At 33.8% G+C, this 22509-nt stretch overlaps 1 protein-coding gene across 1 annotated transcript in view; it reads right to left on the bottom strand.

The window, feature by feature from the left end:
* LOC138306636 (serine-rich adhesin for platelets-like) overlaps positions 1-21211 on the bottom strand; it is a 39791-nt gene extending 18580 nt beyond the window's left edge. The window contains exons 1-2 of the mRNA XM_069247077.1: positions 21038-21211; positions 14569-14878 (exon numbers count right to left, since the gene is read on the bottom strand). Of these exons, the coding sequence (XP_069103178.1) occupies positions 14569-14878; positions 21038-21211 (484 nt within the window). The remainder of the gene's footprint in view (positions 1-14568; positions 14879-21037) is intronic.
* Positions 21212-22509: the final 1298 nt, after the last annotated feature.

The following is a 22509-nucleotide window of genomic DNA, read 5'->3' as shown; positions in this document are numbered from 1 at the left end:
CCCCGGATAGGATTAAAAAATCGTTATTTTACCGTTTTGTTTGATAAATACTAAAAAGTCAACCCGGATAGATTTTAAAAACGGATAGGATTAAAAAATCCTTATTTTACCGTTTTTTGTTTTGTTTGATAAATACTACACAGTCAACCCCGGATAGGATTAAAAAAATCGTTATTTTGTCGTTTTGTTTGATAAATACTATATAGTCAACCCCGGATAGGATTTTAAAAATCGTTATTTTGTCGTTTTGTTTGATAAATACTACACAGTAAACCCCGGATAGGATTTAAAAATCGTTATTTTGTCGTTTTGTTTGATAAATACTATATAGTCAACCCCGGATAGGATTAAATAATCGTTATTTTGCCGTTTTGTTTGATAAATACTATAAAGTTAACCCCTTATAGGATTTAAAAATCTGTTATTTTACCGTTTTGTTTGATAAATACTAAAAATTCAACCCCGGATAGGATTAAAAAATCCTTATTTTACCGTTTTGTTTGATAAATACTAAAAAGTAAACCCGGTATAGGATTTTAAAAAATCGTTATTTTGCCGTTTTGTTTGATATATACTGTAAAGGAAACGAAACGTCACTCATCCCGATATATACTTTGACAATAACACGGTTCATACAGCTAGCACACATAGACATTTAGGAGTTCTACTTTCTGACGACTGTAAATGGACTCACCACATAGATTATGTATACCAGAAAGCATTTAAAAGGATAAATATTTTAAAAACATTAAAAAAGAGTGTCACGTAAAACTCTTTTAAACATTTATAAAAGTTATATTTTACCTATTTTAGAATATGCTGATGTTTTATGGGATAACTGTACTGAACAATGTAAACTTCTGTTAGAGTCTGTCCACTTAGAAGCCGCTAGGATTATAACGGGATTGCGCAGAGGTACCTCCCATGATATACTTTATAAAGAACTAGCTTGGGAATCTCTTTCTGATCGGCGTCAAAAACACAAACGTATTCTTATGTTTAAGATACTCCGTGGATTTGCTCCACAGCATTTGATTGAAATTGTACAACCATTTTTATATCAGCCTGAAAATGAGAGATATCCACTAAGGATGACAAGATATTTTAATATTCCTATGTGCAGAACTGCAAGTTACTATACTAGTTTTTTTCCAAGTACCTTTACAGAATTTAATTCTTTCGCTTTAAACTTTGACTTATCGAATGTTAAAACTGTTGCACAATTTAAAACACTCCTTTTTAACATTAATAAAATGGAACCTGATATAACAAATACCTTTATAAACAAAGGTTCTCGAATTATAAATATTACTCTGTGCCAGCTCAGAAATTCCTCTAGCAATCTAAATTCTGACCTATTTCGCGATCATTTGAGAGATTCTCCAATTTGTTCTTGTGGCCTTGGTAATGAAACAGCCGAACACTATCTTTTCATATGTCCTTTATTTAATGAACAAAGATCGTCACTGAGAACCAAAATACATAACTCTAATATCCCCCACTCGCATTTTAACGCAAAAACTCTACTGCATGGCTATGACAATTGTGATGAAGAAAAAAATACATATTTATTGCAATGCATATCAGAATATATATCTGAAACTAAAAGATTTTTTTAGATTTTTCTACTATGATAGGTTGGGGAGATACACTAATAATAATATTCATTCATAATGTAATGTTAAATGTTAAAATATTTTGTTGATAATTGTACTATACCGGATTTGTTTGGAGATGGCTAATATAGGCTTTGCCTGTTGCCAAATCCATTTGCATATTATTTGCAATAAAATTTGTTGAAATGAAAAATATACTATAAAGTAAACCCCGTATAGGATTAAAAATCGTTACTTTGTCGTTTTGTTCAGTAAATACTATACAATAAACCTCGGTTAGGATTTTTTTTTTAAATCGCTATTTTTTCCGTTTTGTTATGTTGATACTATACAGTAAAACACTGAAAAAACGAACCTCTGGGTACAGAATCACTTCGTTATAAGCATTGCTCGTTTTTCACTACACATTATAGGAACCTTGACTGGTAATGTAAATCACTACGTTATAGGCATTAAATTCGTTTTTACTTTCGTCGCATTTCAATGAAAATGTTTGTATATGCTAAATTTTTCAGCTGTTTATAATATATATTTGATTCTGATATATTTCGTTGTTGGTGTTTTTAATGTTTTCATAATTTCCATAACGTTCAACACATTTTTCCCGCTCATGTGTTCCATGCATTACCCTCTGTTCAAACACGTTACACGCTTAAAATTAGATTTTGATGGATTACCTTCCCTGATCAGTGAATAAAGACTGCGGTGTTATGCTGCATCAATGGAATTTATTGATAATCTCTGTTAAATATGTGTTTAGTATGGCGACCTTCGTCACTGAGGTAATTGATATCGTTGTTATTTATAAATTGACATCTCGATACATCATCACCGAGTTATATAGACATTAAACATCCATATATCAATGCATCATTTACATACGACATATTTGTCTAAGCAACGACAAAAAATGGGAAAAATATTCTGATGATCTATAAAGATGCCTTTATTAAATTTGAAATCTTGAGTCATGATAAAGAAAGTCATTAGTCTTCAAATTAACAATGAAATATATATCCATTTTTTTAAATTCAATTTTAAGTGATATACGGAAGTGATGGGAATTAATTCGTCTTAAATCTCTAGATTAAGCATGACTAATGAAAATGAAATAATCATTTATCATTTTTTCGATAAGTCATTGTAAAGCAAAATTAACATACTACGTAACAGCAACTGCGTAGATTATGTTTTTTATTAATGACGTATTTAGATAATCTTATCATGAATATCTGCTGCAAAATGCTTATACTTATCCCAAAATTAAGTAATTATCATAACCTGTCATTGAACAAAGCACAATTAAGATATTCATTTGATTGGTAATGTATACCCTACAAGCCCTTAGTTTCATATTGATATCCGTCGATTTTATTATCTAAGTTGAAATTAATGCTATCCTATTGTATATACGTATCTTACATAAACATACTACATAAAAAATATAGATAATACAACATTAATTTGTTCCCAATGCATGTAGAAACTTTAAACATACCGTTTTTGAAGGTTTTTTATGGCGGAAGATGAGTTAAACTAACGGAACATCTCGTGTTTCCATGACATTTATTATCTTATGTAGTCTTTTTAAAAGCTTTTTATTGACACATTAATTTGTACTATTTCAATGTAAACAGTATTTCTGTGTGCATATGAAATGAAGGATATCATTTGATATACATTTCGATATCGTAAGCTTTTCCTACCGAGTCTACTTATTAAACTTTTGCCAGGGATAGCGTGGTCACCACTAATAATGCACGAAATAGACGTCGTTTCCTCAGATGATGATAACAATGAAATTCAATAAAAATGAATTATTCAATAAACTGACGCTGATGCCACTCGATGTGTATTAGAAGTGTTACCGTGTAATGCTGTATCGAGCACGTATTAATGCAATATCAACGTACATATATGTAACATGTCTTTCTAGATAACAAAAACTGACATCGAATAAGCCATGTTAGTCTTTACACACCATTCTGATTTCAATGACAATTTGCTATTACGATTACATGACGTTATTACGTTATCTGCGATGATGATCAAGATGTTTAACTGGTTTTTTTTAAATAATCAACTCTATGTGTACACATCGGATGGGCATAATCTGATATCATATTTTCAGCGGCTAGCGTGATCGGCCGAGCAACGCCTTAATATACCAGACATATTAAGTTGACAAGGCTTGGACTGACGGAGCACGCGTGTCGCTGACCGTCCCCCAGACACCTCTGACACTAATAGTCATTATACACGTGTGTTATGCATCATAGAGTTGATTATAACAAACATCAAGGGGGCATCACTACCTACTAAAACAGACAAATAACACCTGTCAAACCTGATAGGTCACTGTTGATCTACTGTTTACATACTGGATATTCGGTATACATATTTACCACCAGTCCAGGCATAGGATATTTCCGTCAATAAGAATGTTTGTTGCTATTTTCCTATGTCCTGCTTGTTTGCACGCATATGTATGCATGAATAATATTTGGCAAGCGGGTAATTAAAATCGTATAAACAAAATATTGGTAGTTTTTTGTAGCGAATAATAATAATAATTTTTTTATTTTCTGAGGATTACATGCTTATCCAACGGCTAAACCATGAAAGGTTTTTGAAATGGCACCATTTAATCACCGTCGTATCCACATTTCTTCATATTTAAAAGCATATTGATGTTTTGTTTTATTTTGCCATCTTAACCTATGTAACAGACTATATAAAGTCAATTTAAAATAATAACTCTATTTTCATTAACAATACATGTTTCTTTGAACCAGATTATCAATAAAATTACTTAATAGATATATAAATATAGGTGGATTATGTTCATATCTTTGTTTCATTTTTTGTATATCTTTACGACTCGTTATGATGATTGTTTTATTTGGAACATTTCATAGATGCAGTATATTCTAATCCAATACCTGTACAATATGTTAAACTGTTTGGTATCTACATGTCCTATCGTAAATCACACAGAAAGAATGTCAAACTAATAACATGGAGAAAAAAACCTTTATCATAGACAGGTCAGAGGCAGGCGAATGATCTATCGTATACAGACATAAATACAAATTACGTACATACGTAAATAGTTTATGTAAGACTGACTTCTGACGTGCCTATCCTATCTTAAATGTGTATTTACAAATAAAGAATCAGAGTGTGGTTTAATTAATATCGCTTTATTTGATGACAGTTGTTCTTTGCTCATTTCGATTACTGGTGTCTTGGATGTCTTTGTAGTGGAAAGTAAGGGTATAATACATATGTTGGATCAATGATTAAATTCTCGATGACGTATAAATTTTTAGATTTGTAATGAATCAAGGACAGCGTTTTATGTCTTGTTAAGTTTGTGATATTGATTATCGAGCACATGTTGGTTTAATTCACTTACTTAATATATAATAATAATGATAAAAATACTGTTAGAGGTATCTTCAAAATTACAACTGTTCCTAAATCAGAATGATTTTTTTAAGTGTTCCAGCAAAATTAACGTATTTTAAGTTTTTCTTACTTTTTGAGAAAATGAACTTTTTATGTCCCTGTTCCCCCGATGCAAAAATTCACTTGGAAGGTCTTTATCACTACGGTGTTGATTCCGATTGAAAACAAGCGTTCTGAAGCCCTTCGAATTTGCGAATTCAAACTCAACAAAAGTAGTGGAACAATATCAATAAAACGAGATATTTTCAGCACTGATATCGAGATTAATCAGGCATAGAAGTCGATAACAGGTAATAAGAATTTCCTGTAACAGTTGCGATAGGAAAATATTGCAATATGAGTTAATAAATATTTAATTTCTTTATTCTGATTACCATTTCTAAATTTGACGATTTTATCCCGAACATTGATTGGGAGGTCCGGGGGTCTCCCCGGAAAAAAATACGATTTGGAATGGCTGAGATGAGTTTTACGATGTATTTTGATGAATTTGCGAGGACCGAAAGCGCGAGATTTTGTCGTTTGGGGGTTCCAGGGGTTTCCCCCGAGAAAAAAATTACGATTTGGAATGGCTGAGATGAGTTTCACAATGTATTCTGGTGATTTTAAAACGTTCTTAATACGGTAATTTTTCGATTTAAAGTTACCTCCATTTAGAAATGATAATTGTGAGTGTCGTCATACCATTATGCAACCCAGCTCGATCTGAACATACTGGAATCACACCATCGGCACATTGTTGTATAACTCAGAATAATAATGAATTGATTTTCTTGCTAAGACATATAAACTGCCCCCTGCTTCCTACGCCCCTGAAAGTTAACTGAAAACCAAAATATTACGAAAATTTGTTTTTTACAGTTTGATCTTAGACCTTTCTACAATTCTACAGCCATTTTTGTTTGTATGTAGATGTATATCCTCTATATATCTTGACCAAAAGTTGCCTTTTCAAAGGACCAGCTACACGGAAAAAAAAATAATTCCGAACGCTGGTTCGTCCGTATCAACGGATCACGAGCCTGTGCTTCATTCGTCTCGGCGCAATCTAACTCCTTTAAGGCTCTCAGGGGTGTCTTCACCGACATTCGAGCATTTCGGCAATAAATAAAATCAATAAAATAACAAACGAACAAAAATTATCGTATACAGGTATATTAAAGAACAACAAAAAACTTTGTGATTTGTGATCAATGTGTTATCATCATTTTTTCACTTTTCTTCATGTTGAAACAACAGCTACATGCACATTACATTTACAAAAGATTTTTTTCCTTTTAGGAAATTATAAATTATACATCATCAAATATTTGCTTTTAAAGATAGGTGATTAAAATAACAATGTTATCTGCTTCTTATAGAAAAAAACCCCACTGTATATAAAAAAGCAGAAATCTGGCTTAGTGTTAACGTGCATATACCGCCTGCAAGGAGACGAACTAGGCCTATCGCTACCAACAATGCACTCGATCGTGGTCTTATACATATGTTTTATGTAACTTTTCATCGACAATTTGATCCAGATATATCTGTCTTCGACAGTTATACTTAGAATTATGAATATGTGGAAGAAACGAGTGTACAAGATAAAAACAACCCATCTCAACTGCTATTCCGGGACCGTGAAATGCAATATTGGTCACCTCAGCCCAAGCACAGGGGCACGCAAATTATTCATCGTGTAAAATAATTGCTATGTACGTCATGTCCACATGACTGAAAATTGCGATAAATGAATTATATATCATGCAAATATCGGTTAGCTTGTAACCGAAATAATTATTATAATACATTAGTTGACTAGTTGGTTGAATATGTAAACGTTCTATTAATCACTATTGTCATTGTAGAACGGTTTCCAGTTAGTGTTTTGTGTGTGAAGTATGAGAACTACGAACGATTTCCATTTTCGTATTGCTATCTCACTGACGTAAGCCGTCAAAAACACAAAATAAGTACACCCCAACATTATATTGACAACGGACAAATCAGTCGTTTCATTCCTTTGATGATAAGCGCTAAGCAGGAGAAGAAACTACTTTAGTAGTGTCTCTCGACCTAAGTAAATTGAACATATACCGCTGTATGGGTGTGTGGTTTACTTGGTATAATGTTAAATTCATCATTTAATGATTGTGAAATGCGTACATTTATTACATTTAGTTAGCGGTCACACATTTACCTAGGCAATAATAATTGCGTTTACGCTGAAATATTCAATTTTATACTGGATATATTCGTATTTAGGTTCACTGATCAGACATTTCTAAAATTCAAGAAAACTTTGTGACAGATTATATTAAGATATCTACATTGATCAATACATTGATCACGCCGGATAATGTGATTTGAATATATACATTCTTTAGCCTAAATGACACATCGTAGTTACTTTCATATTTGAAATAACGCGTTAACACTATAAATACTTGACAAACAGCGATCAATTTTATGGTCTTGTTATATTTCATGTAGTTCAAGGGGTTTTGTTCTTATATGAATTGATATTCCGCTACCGCAAAACGACACAGCAATACATCTCCATTAGTGTATCTCACGACTTTTTACAATGTCCCGTTATATAGTATAACATATTTCTTACAACTCCAAACAAGATTAATAATGACTTATAGGCCTAGGATTTTACGACAATGAACTAGTACTTTGTTACATGTACTTGTTACCATTGTACCAGTCCAAGCAATACAAAGGAAGACACTGAATGGAATTATTAACTTAAACATGTTTTATAGATAGTGTTAGATACTATACTAGTATACCGATATCATACAGTATAAGTTTACATATATCTATAATATTACGATTAATTATGTGGTTTAGCGTCTACGAAACAAATGTAATTATTCTTCTCAACTTAGTCCTCCGACAGAACCACAAGAAAGTTATTTCAATTCTTATATTCATAACTGTTATTTTTACAGCTAAATATTTACCCCATTTAGTGTTTATAATATGTATAATTATGAATTATATCGTTGAACTCCTACCAATCTGATTAAAATGCAGACCCTTATTCCTCTTATCAAACATAGTGATACTAAGGATCTGTGTTTTAATTTTTAATTAGATTGGGCTCCTACACTCATTAAGAAAAGCCATTAAATTTTAGCTAAATTCCCGCCAATTTATCAATAAACATTATAAAAATTAGTTCCGTCTGATGAAGTATATATGTATCTTGGGGTTTTATCGATACGAAACTATAAATCGTTAGCTGATGCTGAAAACTCCAAAATGGAAATCATTTTGATTTTAGGTGCGGCATCGGATTCAAAGCAATAGCCTTAGTGTCTTCACTTGAGTTAAATTTTGAACAGTTAACGTATGCAGTATGTAGCGTGTGTGAAGTGCGAGGTGCGTGTTTTGGGAGACTGTGGTATGTTCGTGTTGTGTCTTCTTTTGTAGTGGAAACAAATACTTTCAGAAATGGATGTTACAGTGGTTCCGTATTGAAACATGACATTATCGGACGCGGAACATATATACAAGCATAGGTAGGCCTACTGTGCTGTGACTGTGCTGCTAAATAAATTGCAAATGTGGAACCTAGAAAATGTAGCCTGTAAGGGATTACTAAAGTATACTTTTTAAGCAATTGGAATATATCATGCCAACAGAAGTTTTTGTTTTTGTACTAGGATAATAGGATATCGAAACTAATCATAAAATTGTTATCCTCAAATTTTATGTTTTATGCATTTGTTTGTTACATATTCATTGATATAAAATGTCTTTAATACTCCATTAGCGTGTACATGTTGGCCTAGTTTTACTGGTATGGTATGACCGTTATGCTACCTAAATACATTCATTAAAATGAGTGATGATCGTGGTTTGGCTGATACTAAAGAACAATGCGATATAATGAATAAACGGTTGTTTTATCTCACGTGTCTTTATTATGGTCTAATTAGGTTAATGATCGAGTAATACATGATCCATAACTACTAGAAAACACGGACGATTAACAATGACTTGATTATTCCTTCAATGCATATTACAGAGTTAGCTCCCTTGCGGGAATGTATCCATTGTGAAGTCATTATGTTTTGAACGAAATTCACGTCATTTTCTCTGAAAAGCATGGCATTATGGTCGCATATGATGTCACAATCAACACCTATCCGCAAGAACAAATATCTCTGTTTTATGCAAATATAGTTTTAAACGTTGATATTTACATTACTGATTGGAGCAGCTCACCTAATTCCACTATGTATTGAGGGGGTTCATTAAAAAAACTATTACAAAATATTCTATATAAACCCAAATCACTGACTTACGCCAGATTTTTTTCCATATCAGTTTTGTCTGTATCAATTTGCTTGTAACGAGCATTTTGATTGGCTTAAAAATTACTCTATTAGCCCATAAAGAAAAAATGGCGTCGCCGTTTGTAATGTCGTTTCTGATTGGTTGGAATAAGAGTAAGAGACCCAAAATGAATTTTGAATATTGAAGAGATTATCTTTATTATAAGGACTAATTTAAATAGTTCTTTGTTCAATGTTACAAAAATCGTGAGTGTACTCTAATCATAAACCGTGAAGCGGTTAATTTAGAGTACACTCAGATCTTCATAACATGAACATTCTATTCAAGTTAATCCTTAAACAGTTGTGTGAGTAAACGGAGTTTTTTTTTATTTTAATGCAAGTCTGCATGTGCAGGTTACTAAATTCTATCAATGAATTTTTGGATAGTGTAACTTTTTTTCCACTACAAGCTTAAATTACACTATGTATATTTTTGTAGTCATTGCTGGTGCAAGATATATTGTTATACGGACAGGGTTTATTTTTTTAAATTTTGATATAGAACTTCTATATCGAGTTAAAGACCATTGTGACCTTGCGGTGGAAAATGATGGCATTGCTGTACGGAGTCAAAAAATCAGAGTAACACCTGTACATTTATTACGCTATCAAAATTCAAAAGAACGAGACAAAAATTAACTAAACGCATAAATATCGACATAATGAACCTTTGAGTGATCATGATAGATAATTTCAAATAAACGTCATTGATGATATTTGATGTAACTTATTACGAGTTTATACGCCAAATTATACAGAAACTCTTAATTACCGACAGGTGCAATCGTCTTTGTCGTTATTAATTGTTTCAATATCATCGTCAATCTTGGTTCAATATCATCGTCATTCTTGGTTCAATATCATCGTCAATCTTGGTTCAATATCATCGTCAATCCTGGTTCAATATCATCGTCAATCTTGGTTCAATATCATCGTCAATCCTGGTTCAATATCATCGTCAATCTTGGTTCAAATCGTCAATCTTGGTTCAATATCATCGTCAATCTTGGTTCAATATCATCGTCAATCCTGGTTCAATATCATCGTCAATCCTGGTTCAATATCATCGTCAATCCTGGTTCAATATCATCGTCAATCTAGGTTCAATATCATCGTCAATCTAGGTTCAATATCATCGTCAATCCTGGTTCAATATCATCGTCAATCCTGGTTCAATATCATCGTCAATCCTGGTTCAATATCATCGTCAATCTTGGTTCAATATCATCGTCAATCTTGGTTCAATATCATCGTCAATCCTGGTTCAATATCATCGTCAATCCTGGTTCAATATCATCGTCATCATCGTCAATCTTTCTATGGCAACAAAAGTTAACGAAAACATAATGTTAAAAGGGTGGGGCAGTAGTTAAAATGCCAGGTAGGCGGTTTCCGAACCAAACTACTGTCACTGACATTTAGGTTCATATAGGTGATGTATAGTGTGTAATATAAAATCAATGATGATAGTTATTTTCAGCACCAATGAATCAATTTTAATTAATGTTGTAAAAATTTTATACTGCGAATGTGTCGATATTTAAATATAAATTAAAAGTCAAATATTTAAATGCTATCTCGGATTTATCTAAAACGCTCGTAATGTTTTTTGTCGAGTAAATCGGTAAAACGACTTTTTGTCTATAATAAACCTTTGTTGCATACAGTGATAATCAATCTTTTTTAACGAAAACATAATGTTAAAAGGGTGGGGCGGTACTTAAAATGCCAGGTAGGCGGTCTCCGAACCAAACCTCTATCACTGACATCTAGGTTCATATAGGTGATGTATAGTGTGTAATATAAAATCAATAATGATAGTTATTTTCAGTACCATTGAATCAATTTTAATTAATTTGATAAACATTTTATACTGCGAATGTGCCGATATTTAAATATAAATTAAAAGTCAAATAAATTTAGAGTCAAATATTTAAATGCTATCTGGGATTTACCTAAAAACGCTCGTAATGTTTTTTGTCGAGTAAATCGGTAAAACGACTTTTTTTCTATACTATACCTTTGCTGCATACAGCGATAGTTATTTTTTTGTATATCAATCCATTCAGACTTGTGCATTAATTGTGTATTATGACTCTTTTATCGATTTTGAACCTTTTTGGAGGTTAATACGATGTTTTCTTTCATACCTACACGTGTAATACTGGCTGGTCTAGGGCAATACACTCATGCCGCCTGAGGCTGTATTGCATGGCTACCCATGCAATAAAGCCTCGTGACGTCACGGCGTCAACAAAATCTCTATTTCCTCGGTAAAATTTTAACATTTTTTTCACAAAATTGACTGGTTTTACTATAAAAGATGCAAGCAACGGAATTTGTGTTGAAAATATCACGTAATTTTTCATGTATGGAAATTGACTTCCAGTCGTGGATTTCTTCGAATTTATTTCAAAATGGCGGGATATTATAGTTGTAAAATTGCAGTAAAACGTCGTGGTATGAAAGAAAAATACTCTTTCATAAGTGGATATGAAGGATAGGGATATTCTACCCTCGGGATCACAAAATGTTGCAAAACCCTCGGCAAGCCTCGGGTTTTACTACATTTTGTGACCCTCGGGTAGAATATCCCTATCCTTCATATCCACATATGAAAGAGTCTTATATTACTAACCTGGTAGAATCAATAATAGCAGAGAATGAACACAAAACCTAATGTACCAAATCAGTATACATCATTCAGGCTTTTACATTAATTGTGTATTATAACTCATGCATCGATTTTGAATCGTTTTGAGGTCAATATGATGTTCTACTAACCTGGTAGAATTAAATAACAAGAGGCCCAGAGGGCCTGTATCGCTCACCTGGTTTGTAATGCCAAGTAATGTTCTGAATACAGGTTCATTGTTTCTTTTCTGAAGGAATTTTAATATTAACCTCTAAATCCCCTATTGGGCCCCACCCCTCCTGCCCCCTGGGGACCAGAGCCAAAATTTATACAAGTTCTGTTCCCCTTCCCCAAGGATGTTTGTGGCAGAATTTGGTTACAATTCATGTAGAACTCTATTACAAGTAGCGATTTAAAGGATTTACTTTTATTTCCCCTATTGGGCCCCTCCCCTCCTGCCCCTGGGGGACCAGAGCCAAAATTTATACAAGTTATGTTCCCCTTCCCCTAAGGATGTTTGTGGCCAAATTTGGTTACATTCCATTCAGAACTCTATGACTAGTAGCGATTTAAAGGATTTACATCTATTTCCCCTATTGGGCCCCGCCCCTCCTGCCCCCTGGGGTCAGAGCCAAAATTTATACAAGTTCTGTTCCCCTTTTCCCAAGGATGTTTGTGGCCAAATTTTGTTACATTCCATTCAGAACTCTATGACTAGTAGCGATTTAAAGGATTTACCTCTATTACCCCTATTGGGCCCCCGCCCCTCCTGCCCCCGGGGGACCAGAGTCAAAATTTATACAAGTTCTGGTCCCCTTCCCCCAAGGATGTTTGTAGCAAAATTTGGTTACAATTCATGTAGAACTCTATGACTAGTAGCGATTTAAAGGATTTACCTCTATTTCCCCTATTGGGCCCCGCCCCTCCTGCCCCCGGGGGACCAGAGCCAAAATTTATACAAGTTCTGTTCCCCTTCCCCCAAGGATGTTTGTGGCAGAATTTGGTTACAATTCATGTAGAACTCTATTACAAGTAGCGATTTAAAGGATTTACTTTTATTTCCCCTATTGGGCCCCTCCCCTCCTGCCCCTGGGGGACCAGAGCCAAAATTTATACAAGTTATGTTCCCCTTCCCCTAAGGATGTTTGTGGCCAAATTTAGTTACATTCCATTCAGAACTCTATGACTAGTAGCGATTTAAAGGATTTACCTCTATTTCCCCTATTAGGCCCTGCCCCTCCCGCCCCCAGGGGGTCAGAGCCAAAATTTATACAAGGTCTGTTCCCCCTCCCCCAAGGATGTTTGTGGCCAAATTTGGTTACATTCCATTCAGAACTCTATGACTAGTAGCGATTTAAAGGATTTACATCTATTTCCCCTATTGGGCCCCGCCCCTCCTGCCCCCTGGGGTCAGAGCCAAAATTTATACAAGTTCTGTTCCCCTTTTCCCAAGGATGTTTGTGGCCAAATTTTGTTACATTCCATTCAGAACTCTATGACTAGTAGCGATTTAAAGGATTTACCTCTATGTCCCCTATTGGGCCCCGCCCCTCCTGCCCCCGGGGGACCAGAGCCAAAATTTATACAAGTTCTGTTCCCCTTCCCCCAAGGATGTTTGTAGCAAAATTTGGTTACAATTCATGTAGAACTCTATGACTAGTAGCGATTTAAAGGATTTACCTCTATTTCCCCTATTGGGCCCCGCCCCTCCTGCCCCCGGGGGACCAGAGCCAAAATTTATACAAGTTCTGTTCCCCTTCCCCCAAGGATGTTTGTGGCCAAATTTGGTTACAATTCCATGCAGAACTCTATGACAAGTAGCGATTTAAAGGATTTACCTCTATTACCCCTATTGGGCCCCGCCCCTCCTGCCCCCGGGGGGTCAGAGCCAAAATTTATACAAGTTCTGTTCCCCTTCCCCCAAGGATGTTTGTGGCCAAATTTAGTTACATTCCATTCAGAACTCTAGGACAAGTAGCGATTTAAAGGATTTACCTCTATCACCCCTATTGGGCCCCGCCCCTCCTGCCCCCGGGGGACCAGAGCCAAAATTTATACAAGTTCTGTTCCCCCTCCCCCAAGGATGTTTTTGGTCCAATTTGGTTACAATCCATGCAGAACTCTAGGACAAGTAGCGATTTATAGGATTTACCTCTATTTCCCCTATTGGGCCCCGCCCCTCCTGCCCCGGGGGGGACAGAGCCAAAATTTATACAAGTTCTGTTTCCCCCTCCCCCAAGGATGTTTGTGGCCAAATTTGGTTACAATCCATGCAGAACTCTATGACTAGTAGCGATTTAAAGGAAATGTTGACGGACGGACGGACGGACGGACGGACGGACGGACGGACGGACGGACGACGGACGCCGCGCCATGACATAAGCTCACCGGTCCTTCGGGCCAGGTTAAATAAAAACCAAAGGTAAAGCAAAAAGCATTCCTTTATATTCTAAAAAAACATTTAAATCAAGATTGAGGTAATCATTGTAATAATGTTTACTATACTGACCTGAAGTAAAACGCCAGCGTAAAACACAGTGTATACAGGTGGACGTGGATGGAGCAAGTGTCACGTGATCGATCTCCTCGGCGTCAGTGGTTATCGTTTTGGTATCGAGTACATCCAGAATATTATAACTGAAACATTCCTCGGTGACGTCATCAGCGGATTCACATACACTAAACTCGAAATGGCCTTTATGATTTAGTGACCGTGTAACTTCGATATCGATCGGTTGACCTTTGACGAACTGTTTAACAATAAAGCTCCCTGTCTGTGAACCTTCCCCGCACACCAAACAATTCGAGAAATCGGGATTCTGGAAAAGAAAAGAAAACATATCATCGCATTATTCCTTATAAATTTTTCATTGGTTTCATAATTTGATTATCAGCCCAGTAAGACAAAAGAAGATGCCGCCATTACATATGTCGATTACGTTCGGGTTATACAACGGCATAAGGATTTGGATTTCTGAAAAAAAATAAATTGTCGATTGAATTTTGAGGGTTAATTTGGTCAGATGTTTATGATATGGTAATATAACACAATGATATCGCAGTCTTTTAGAGAACATCTGAGTAATAATACGTATTACATCAAACATCGCAGTTTATTCAGAGAACATCTGAATAATGATACGTAGGACATCAAATATCGTAGTTTATATAGACTTTATTCGAGTAATAATACGTAGGACATCAAATATCGCAGTTTATTTAGACTACATCCGAGTAATAATACGTAGGACATCAAATATCGCAGTTTATTTAGACTACATCCGAGTAATAATACGTAGGACATCAATTATAGCAGTTTATTTAGAGTTTGTCTGAGTAATAATACGTAGGATATCAAATATCACAGTTTATTTAGAGTACATCTGAATAATGATACGTAGGATATCAAATATCGCAGTTTATTTAGAGTATGTCTGAGTTATAATACGTAGGACATTAAATATCGCATTTTATTTAGAGTGCATCGAAGTAATGATACGTAGGACATCAAATATCGCAGTTTATTTAGAGTATATGTAAGTAATGATACATAGGGCATCAAATATCGCAGTTTATTTAGAGTACATCGAAGAAGTGCTACGTAAGACATCAAATATCGCAGTTTATTTAGACTACATTCGAGTAATAATACGTAGGATATCAAATATCGCAGTTAATATAGAGTACATCTGAATAATGACACGTAGGACATCAAATATCGCAGTTTATTTAGAGTATATCTGAGTAATAACAAGTAGGACATCAAATATCGCAGTTAAGTAAGAGTATATCTGAGTAATGACACGTAGGACATCAAATATCGCAGTTTATTTAGAGTATATCTGAGTAATGACACGTAGGACATCAAATATCGCAGTTTATTTAGAGTATATCTGAGTAATGACACGTAGGACATCAAATATCGCAGTTTATTTAGAGTATATCTGAGTAATGACACGTAGGACATCAAATATCGCAGTTTATTTATAGTACATCTGAGTAATGACATGTAGGACATCAAATATTACAGTTTATTTAGAGTATATCTGAGTAATGACAAATAGGACATCAAATATCGCAGTTTATTTAGAGTATATCTGAGTAATGACATGTAGGACATCAAATATCACAGTTTATTTAGAGTATATCTGAGTAATGACATGTAGGACATCAAATATCACAGTTTATTTAGAGTATATCTGAGTAATGACATGTAGGACATCAAATATCACAGTTTATTTAGAGTATATCTGAGTAATGACACGTAGGACATCAAATATCACAGTTTATTTAGAGTATATCTGAGTAATGATAAACTGTTTCAGGGTGGGACTATGATCATTCACATTTTAATATAACAGTGAGATTTTGAGCAAACATACCTCTTATTCCCAATGAAAATTTCGTACTAGTAAGAAATATGCACGAAAGGTTAAAACACTCGAATACATCTAATGAAATCCGGGACAATGTTTTAAAATGTTATCATTGTTTATCATGACAAAATGTTCATCATGATTACTTAAGCTATTTTCGGTATTAATGCAAAAGTATGTATACCTTTAAATTTCCTTTATTTGTTAAAGTGATATGGAATGGTCTACATTGAGTATCGATCGCTATGATGATATTTATTTTTAATATTAAAAATATGTATACCTAAAACTCACTAAGTTGTTTACGTCAGCAGGTATTGTTTTAGTTGTGTATTGATTGGTGATAAGACTATGAATACCTAACACGGTTATCCATTACGATGATAATTAGTTTCCTTTCTATACAATAAATCGGGACAGGCAGTGACGAAGGCTAAACATAATTAAACAGCAGTGTTACATAAACATGAAATTGACAGTTTTAATTTATGAGTGGAAAATTCATTCATTTGAGGTAATTCTTGAATAAATTATACTAGATATGACATGTGCAGCACAGATTAACGTTCTTTATGTTTTATCAAGCCGAGAAGGTGATAGTTACATCTACATCAATTTATGTGTTAAGTTTGTTGTATGAAAACAGGGTAAACTGGTAAAGGTCAACACAGTTAAATTTAACTAACATCGTTCAAACATCATAAGTAAAACACTTCGACGCACTGACGATAACTACGCTGATTTGAGCACGTGTTGAATATGTAATTCAAATATTTTCTGAAATAACATAATACATAAATGCCCATACCGTTAGGAAATGAGAATAATGATATGTTGATCTTATTTACAGACTGTTGTAATAGTTCATTATAAGTTTATCCTCTCATTTTGTATTTTTGAATGTTCAATTAAGATAATTGTGTTCACCTGAAACGAAACACTGAGGGTATAGTGGTCCAAGGTCATACCAGTGCAGCGCCAAACAACAGATACTTGTGCATACTCCTCGTGCATAATTGATGCTTTTTGGTTATACATTGAAGTTTTAAATACAGTAAATACATTGATTATTGTTGTTTTCTATACTTTATACTTTGACGCCTTGCCATTATGTATTCTTCATTATATGCAATATCGTGATGGTTCATACACTACAAAACTGGTGTCATAGAATGTCATGTTAGGCTATAATTCATATAGAGTATTTTAGTCTTAGTCACTGGTTCCCGTGCAATAGTGTGATAAATTGATTCAAAATTAAGATAAAACGAAATTATTAAATTGGAACAGCTTTATAAATTTCTTGAACGGACACTACTGTCGCTTAAGTAGTGACAACTGATTACTAATACGAGGTGACAGTTTTCTATTACGATGGTACATTTAACAAATCCTAAAGGACCGAAGCCGTGAAAAATCTACTAATGACAAATGAAAAAACTTCCCATACGCTCCTAAAATCTGACATTTTAATATAACGAATGTAGGTCATCACAAAATGCAACTTACAGTGTCCTCCTCCGTAGTGCTAATTAATGCTAAGAGCTGTTTGACAACATTAATCGACTTTAAATGATTTTTGTGTTATTAGTCTAACAAAATGATTTAACATTGGAGTGTGTCTCCGCGTTATGGGCACACAAACGCATCACTGGTACATACATGTACACTATACCGACGTTAAGTAGGGGCGGGTGTTGAAATATAAATAAACCACAACGCGGCAGGTCAAACGCGGACAACAGTGGTCAGGTAAGGTCAATTTATGTACGTATTTATAAGGACGCCAGTTTTATGACTAGTTATATAGACGATGTATGGCCTTGGTACATTCCACGTTATCATTGTTCAAGGCTGACAATATGATTGTTTTATATAAACACATGATAGACATATTTCATTTTCATCAGGTGGGAAAGTAGAAGGTTTGTGTAATGATATTGTTACACAGTTAGTACAAATTAAGCTTTCTGGATATGTGATGATACCATTACGTTACAATCAAAAGAGATACATGTTAACTACATCTAATTATACTACTTAGTATGCATCAACGAAATTTCAAATTGAGCAGTTCGGAATTGGTTATTATAAGGACGCCAGTTTGATGACTAATTATATAGACGATGTATGGCCTTGGTACATTCCACGTTATCATTGTTCAAGGCTGACAATATGATTGTTTTATATTAACACATGATAGACATATTTCATTTTCACCATGTATTTTGTTTATATGAAGAACCAATGTATCTTACTTGTTTTCAGTCTATCCAACGACCGCGAACTGTAAAGCTGAATCTTACGAATTGCACTGATATATCTGTAAATCATATTGATATTTAAATAGCGTGATATAGGCATTTCTACCATTATACGTCGTGTCATACCACTCTCAGGACATTGTATAAATGTGCTGGGTTGGATAAATCTATTGGTTCAGGTCTGAGTTTTCCTGTATAAAACTATATTTTGTTCATGTGAGAGGTTTCCAATTAGAATGTATAGCACGTTATACATGTTGATTATGTATTTCACTTGTGTATATTTAGATACGTAAACACATCGGGGAAAACCAATCAAATATCATTAAACAATTTATGACAAAATCACGATTTCCTGATAGACTAGTTTAGCATTTTATGTAAAATATTGAAAAATGAGAAATCGCCCGAGAAAGGTTGATCAATTTAGATATAATTGATACATTTACGGATTCATAAACTACACAGTGATGGATTGGTGACAGAGTGAAACACGCAATAAAGGGATTGTTATGTCACATTGAGAATCAATGAATACTCTAATAAGAAGAATTTTTCCGACGACAAACGCAGGGTTAATTCTAAAGTTTGATATAAGGCGGAATGATTTGCATTTTTAGTGTTATTATTATTTACGTAATGCGAGTTTTTTTTTCTTCTGTGATATCAATAAATGCGACAATTACAGGGTAAATTATGATATTTGAAATATCGTGGCTTGATTAAATTGTTACTTTTGTTTATTTGTTTGTTAAATAACGTCCTATTAACAGCAAGGGTCATGTAAGGAAGACCTCCCGTGTATGAGGTGTGTAGCGCGTATCAAGTGGGTGGTGCGTGTTTTGGGAGACTGCGGTATATTCATGTTGTGTCTTCTTGTATAGTGGAACTGTTGCCCTTTTTATAGTGCTATATCACTGAAGCATGCCACCGAAGACACCAACCAACACACCCCACCAGGTCACATTATACCGACAACGGGCGAATCAGTCGCCCCACTTTAAGCTGAGCTCTAAGCAAGAATAGAAACTACCACTTGTTAAAGAAAATGGTGTCTCGGCACACTTCATCCGATCACATTATACTGACAACGGGCATACCAGCCGTATTGTAATTCATTCCCCTGATATATAAGTTGATTAGAACAATATGACATTACAAGTATTATTAAAAGAAGTAAAAAGTCCTAAATGCTGAATAGCCGACATATGATTTTATATTGATATCATGATAAATAGAAAATGAAATTTCCCTTTTAGTAATTATGCACTTTTTACACTTGCACAATATTTGATCTGTCTCTGGTCACCGGGGTGTTTTTATTTTACTGACACATCATTATTTCCAGATTATGCTAGCGACTGTATAACTCTGCTTGACAGACAGAGGTAATGTTACGATAATAAACGACAAGTTAAACTTTTATCTGTATGCATTATCCATTAGTGGTTCTGGTGGTCATGTGTTATTTATTAGACAATAATTTTTATGAGAAACAGATAACAAACGACACGGACTGGAAAACTGTCACACTCATTTTAAACGTACGTTTAATATGAATCAATCAGATAAAATTTTATTTCACCGAAAATCCTTAAATTATGATCCGATTTGAAAACGAATAAACTATAATGAACTTTACTGTATAAACGTCTTTGATAAAACTTGAATTCCTAGTACATTATCTTTGATAAAACTTGAATTCCTAGTACATTATCTTTGATAAAACTTGAATTCCTAGTACATTATCTTTGATAAAACTTGAATTCCTAGTACATTATCTTTGATAAAACTTGAATTCTTAGTACATTATCTTTGATAAAACTTGAATTCCTAGTACATTAAAGCGTAGATAGCGATATTATAAAACAATTGTTATATGTGTTTAATGCAAAGAGAGATCATAAATGAGAAACATATTGTATCTTCAACATCATCACCGCAATCGTAGAAACCATCGAGTTGAAGATAAAAAGTACGTTATCATTCAATCTGAACATTAATATTTAATATCTTGCTTGCTTTATTTTTTATTTGGATCAGCTGTACTAAAATCGTCTATTTCATAATCACTTTTTTAAAAACCGAGTGAAGCATCAAATATATACATACTTGAATGTGACTGAAACATATGTGCACCATACCCAGGTTATGAAAAAAAGGGAGGAAAACGAGAGAGAATCCATTGAAAAATACACTTTTATTGATATGAAAATTACAAATTTCGAATTTTCATTATATGTTAAGTATATATTATTATTTTCCGCAAAGCCACTCAACCTTCAAAAGAGTCGGACTTTCATTATTTATATTATTTGTATTATCGTTTCATACATACCGTTCTGTTTGAGCATGGAGCTCCATCGTTATGGTCGGGTGGTGTTGGGTAGCCATGTCGCCATAAACTTCTCCTCGTCGGAGGATCCGTTAAACGAGCAAATGGTGGCTTATCACAGAGTATGGAAGTCACATAAAGTGTTAATAAAGTCACGATTACACACAGGGAATGCATAGTTGAAAATATGTAACGAAAAAGCATTTGATGTAATAAAAATGGAATTTCTTAATCCAATCACATTGGCAGTACTGTTAGCGTCGATGACTTCTCTCTTGGTGCATTTTAAGTTATTTTTGCAACATGATTATATCAAAGCTCATCAATTCAGCATAACGAAATACCGGAGGATGGCATCATGAAATATCTTGTGTCATACTTATTTCCTTGAAATAATGTCCAGTTCACTATTTTGTAACTCCGAAAAGTATTAAGATTATAACATTACTGCTATAAAATGCTCCATATTTCCTATATGACTTTGTTCTAAGTGACAACAATATTCCTTAAGACTTTGTTCTTAGTGACACACACTGCTCCGAGGTGTTGATTATAGATACTGAATTATTAGTCTCGTTAATGCGCTATATATCGATAAGGTTAGGAGACTATAACTGACAATCAAGACACCGCCCAGTAGATGTATGTATATAGACTGATAGCCGTGACGCTAAATCTGACGCTCTGATGCTAATGATTTGAATAATCACTTGTATAATTAACTATTGTTAGATACTTACCTGTAATAACTACCTATTGTTTCTTTACTCACCTGCAATTAACACCTTTGATTATTAAGGAATAAGGAATGCGTTATAACAGTGACATTTAACTTTTTTTTATAAAATGTTTCCTTCACAAAAAACAGCATTGAAGATATATGTAAAATATAAACAATATTACAATGATTTATATATCATAGGGTTTATTTTGATTGAACACAGGTAATACAATAATATAGATATTAAAATATTCAACATCAAATACACAGCATTGAAAAATATGTGTATATTTAAATATCTATTGTCAATTGTGAAACTTGCTTATTAATCAAAGAATAATTTCTCAATAATCTAAGGGTTACTATCACTGTCGTTATATCCATCCCTGTGAAGGTTATTACTATCTACCTTTATTTCTAATTACGATATCATCATATTATAACAATTGAATGCATTGATTTAAGAGTTTTAATTATCAGAAATTTGAATCTTAATACCAAAATGCATGAATAATTTTAAATTCTGATCAACCATGTAAAATCAAAATCAACATACATATCAGACACACAGCGAATTACAGAGATATGAATAATCAAATATATTGTCACGAGAAATGTCGGTATACCACTAGAGTTATATATGGCAAGAGGACAGATTTCAGTGCATAGTGTGATCTACCACAAACGAGAATAGATATATGTGTGAAAACGTTATTTTATAATTATATTGATGTTCTAAGTTATTCAGGATAAA

Source organism: Argopecten irradians, chromosome 13 (assembly GCF_041381155.1).
Source record: "Argopecten irradians isolate NY chromosome 13, Ai_NY, whole genome shotgun sequence".
Classification (NCBI taxonomy): Eukaryota; Metazoa; Mollusca; class Bivalvia; order Pectinida; family Pectinidae; genus Argopecten; species Argopecten irradians.
Note: the sequence above shows the minus strand (reverse complement) of the source record. Positions and strands in the feature narration are given on the sequence as shown.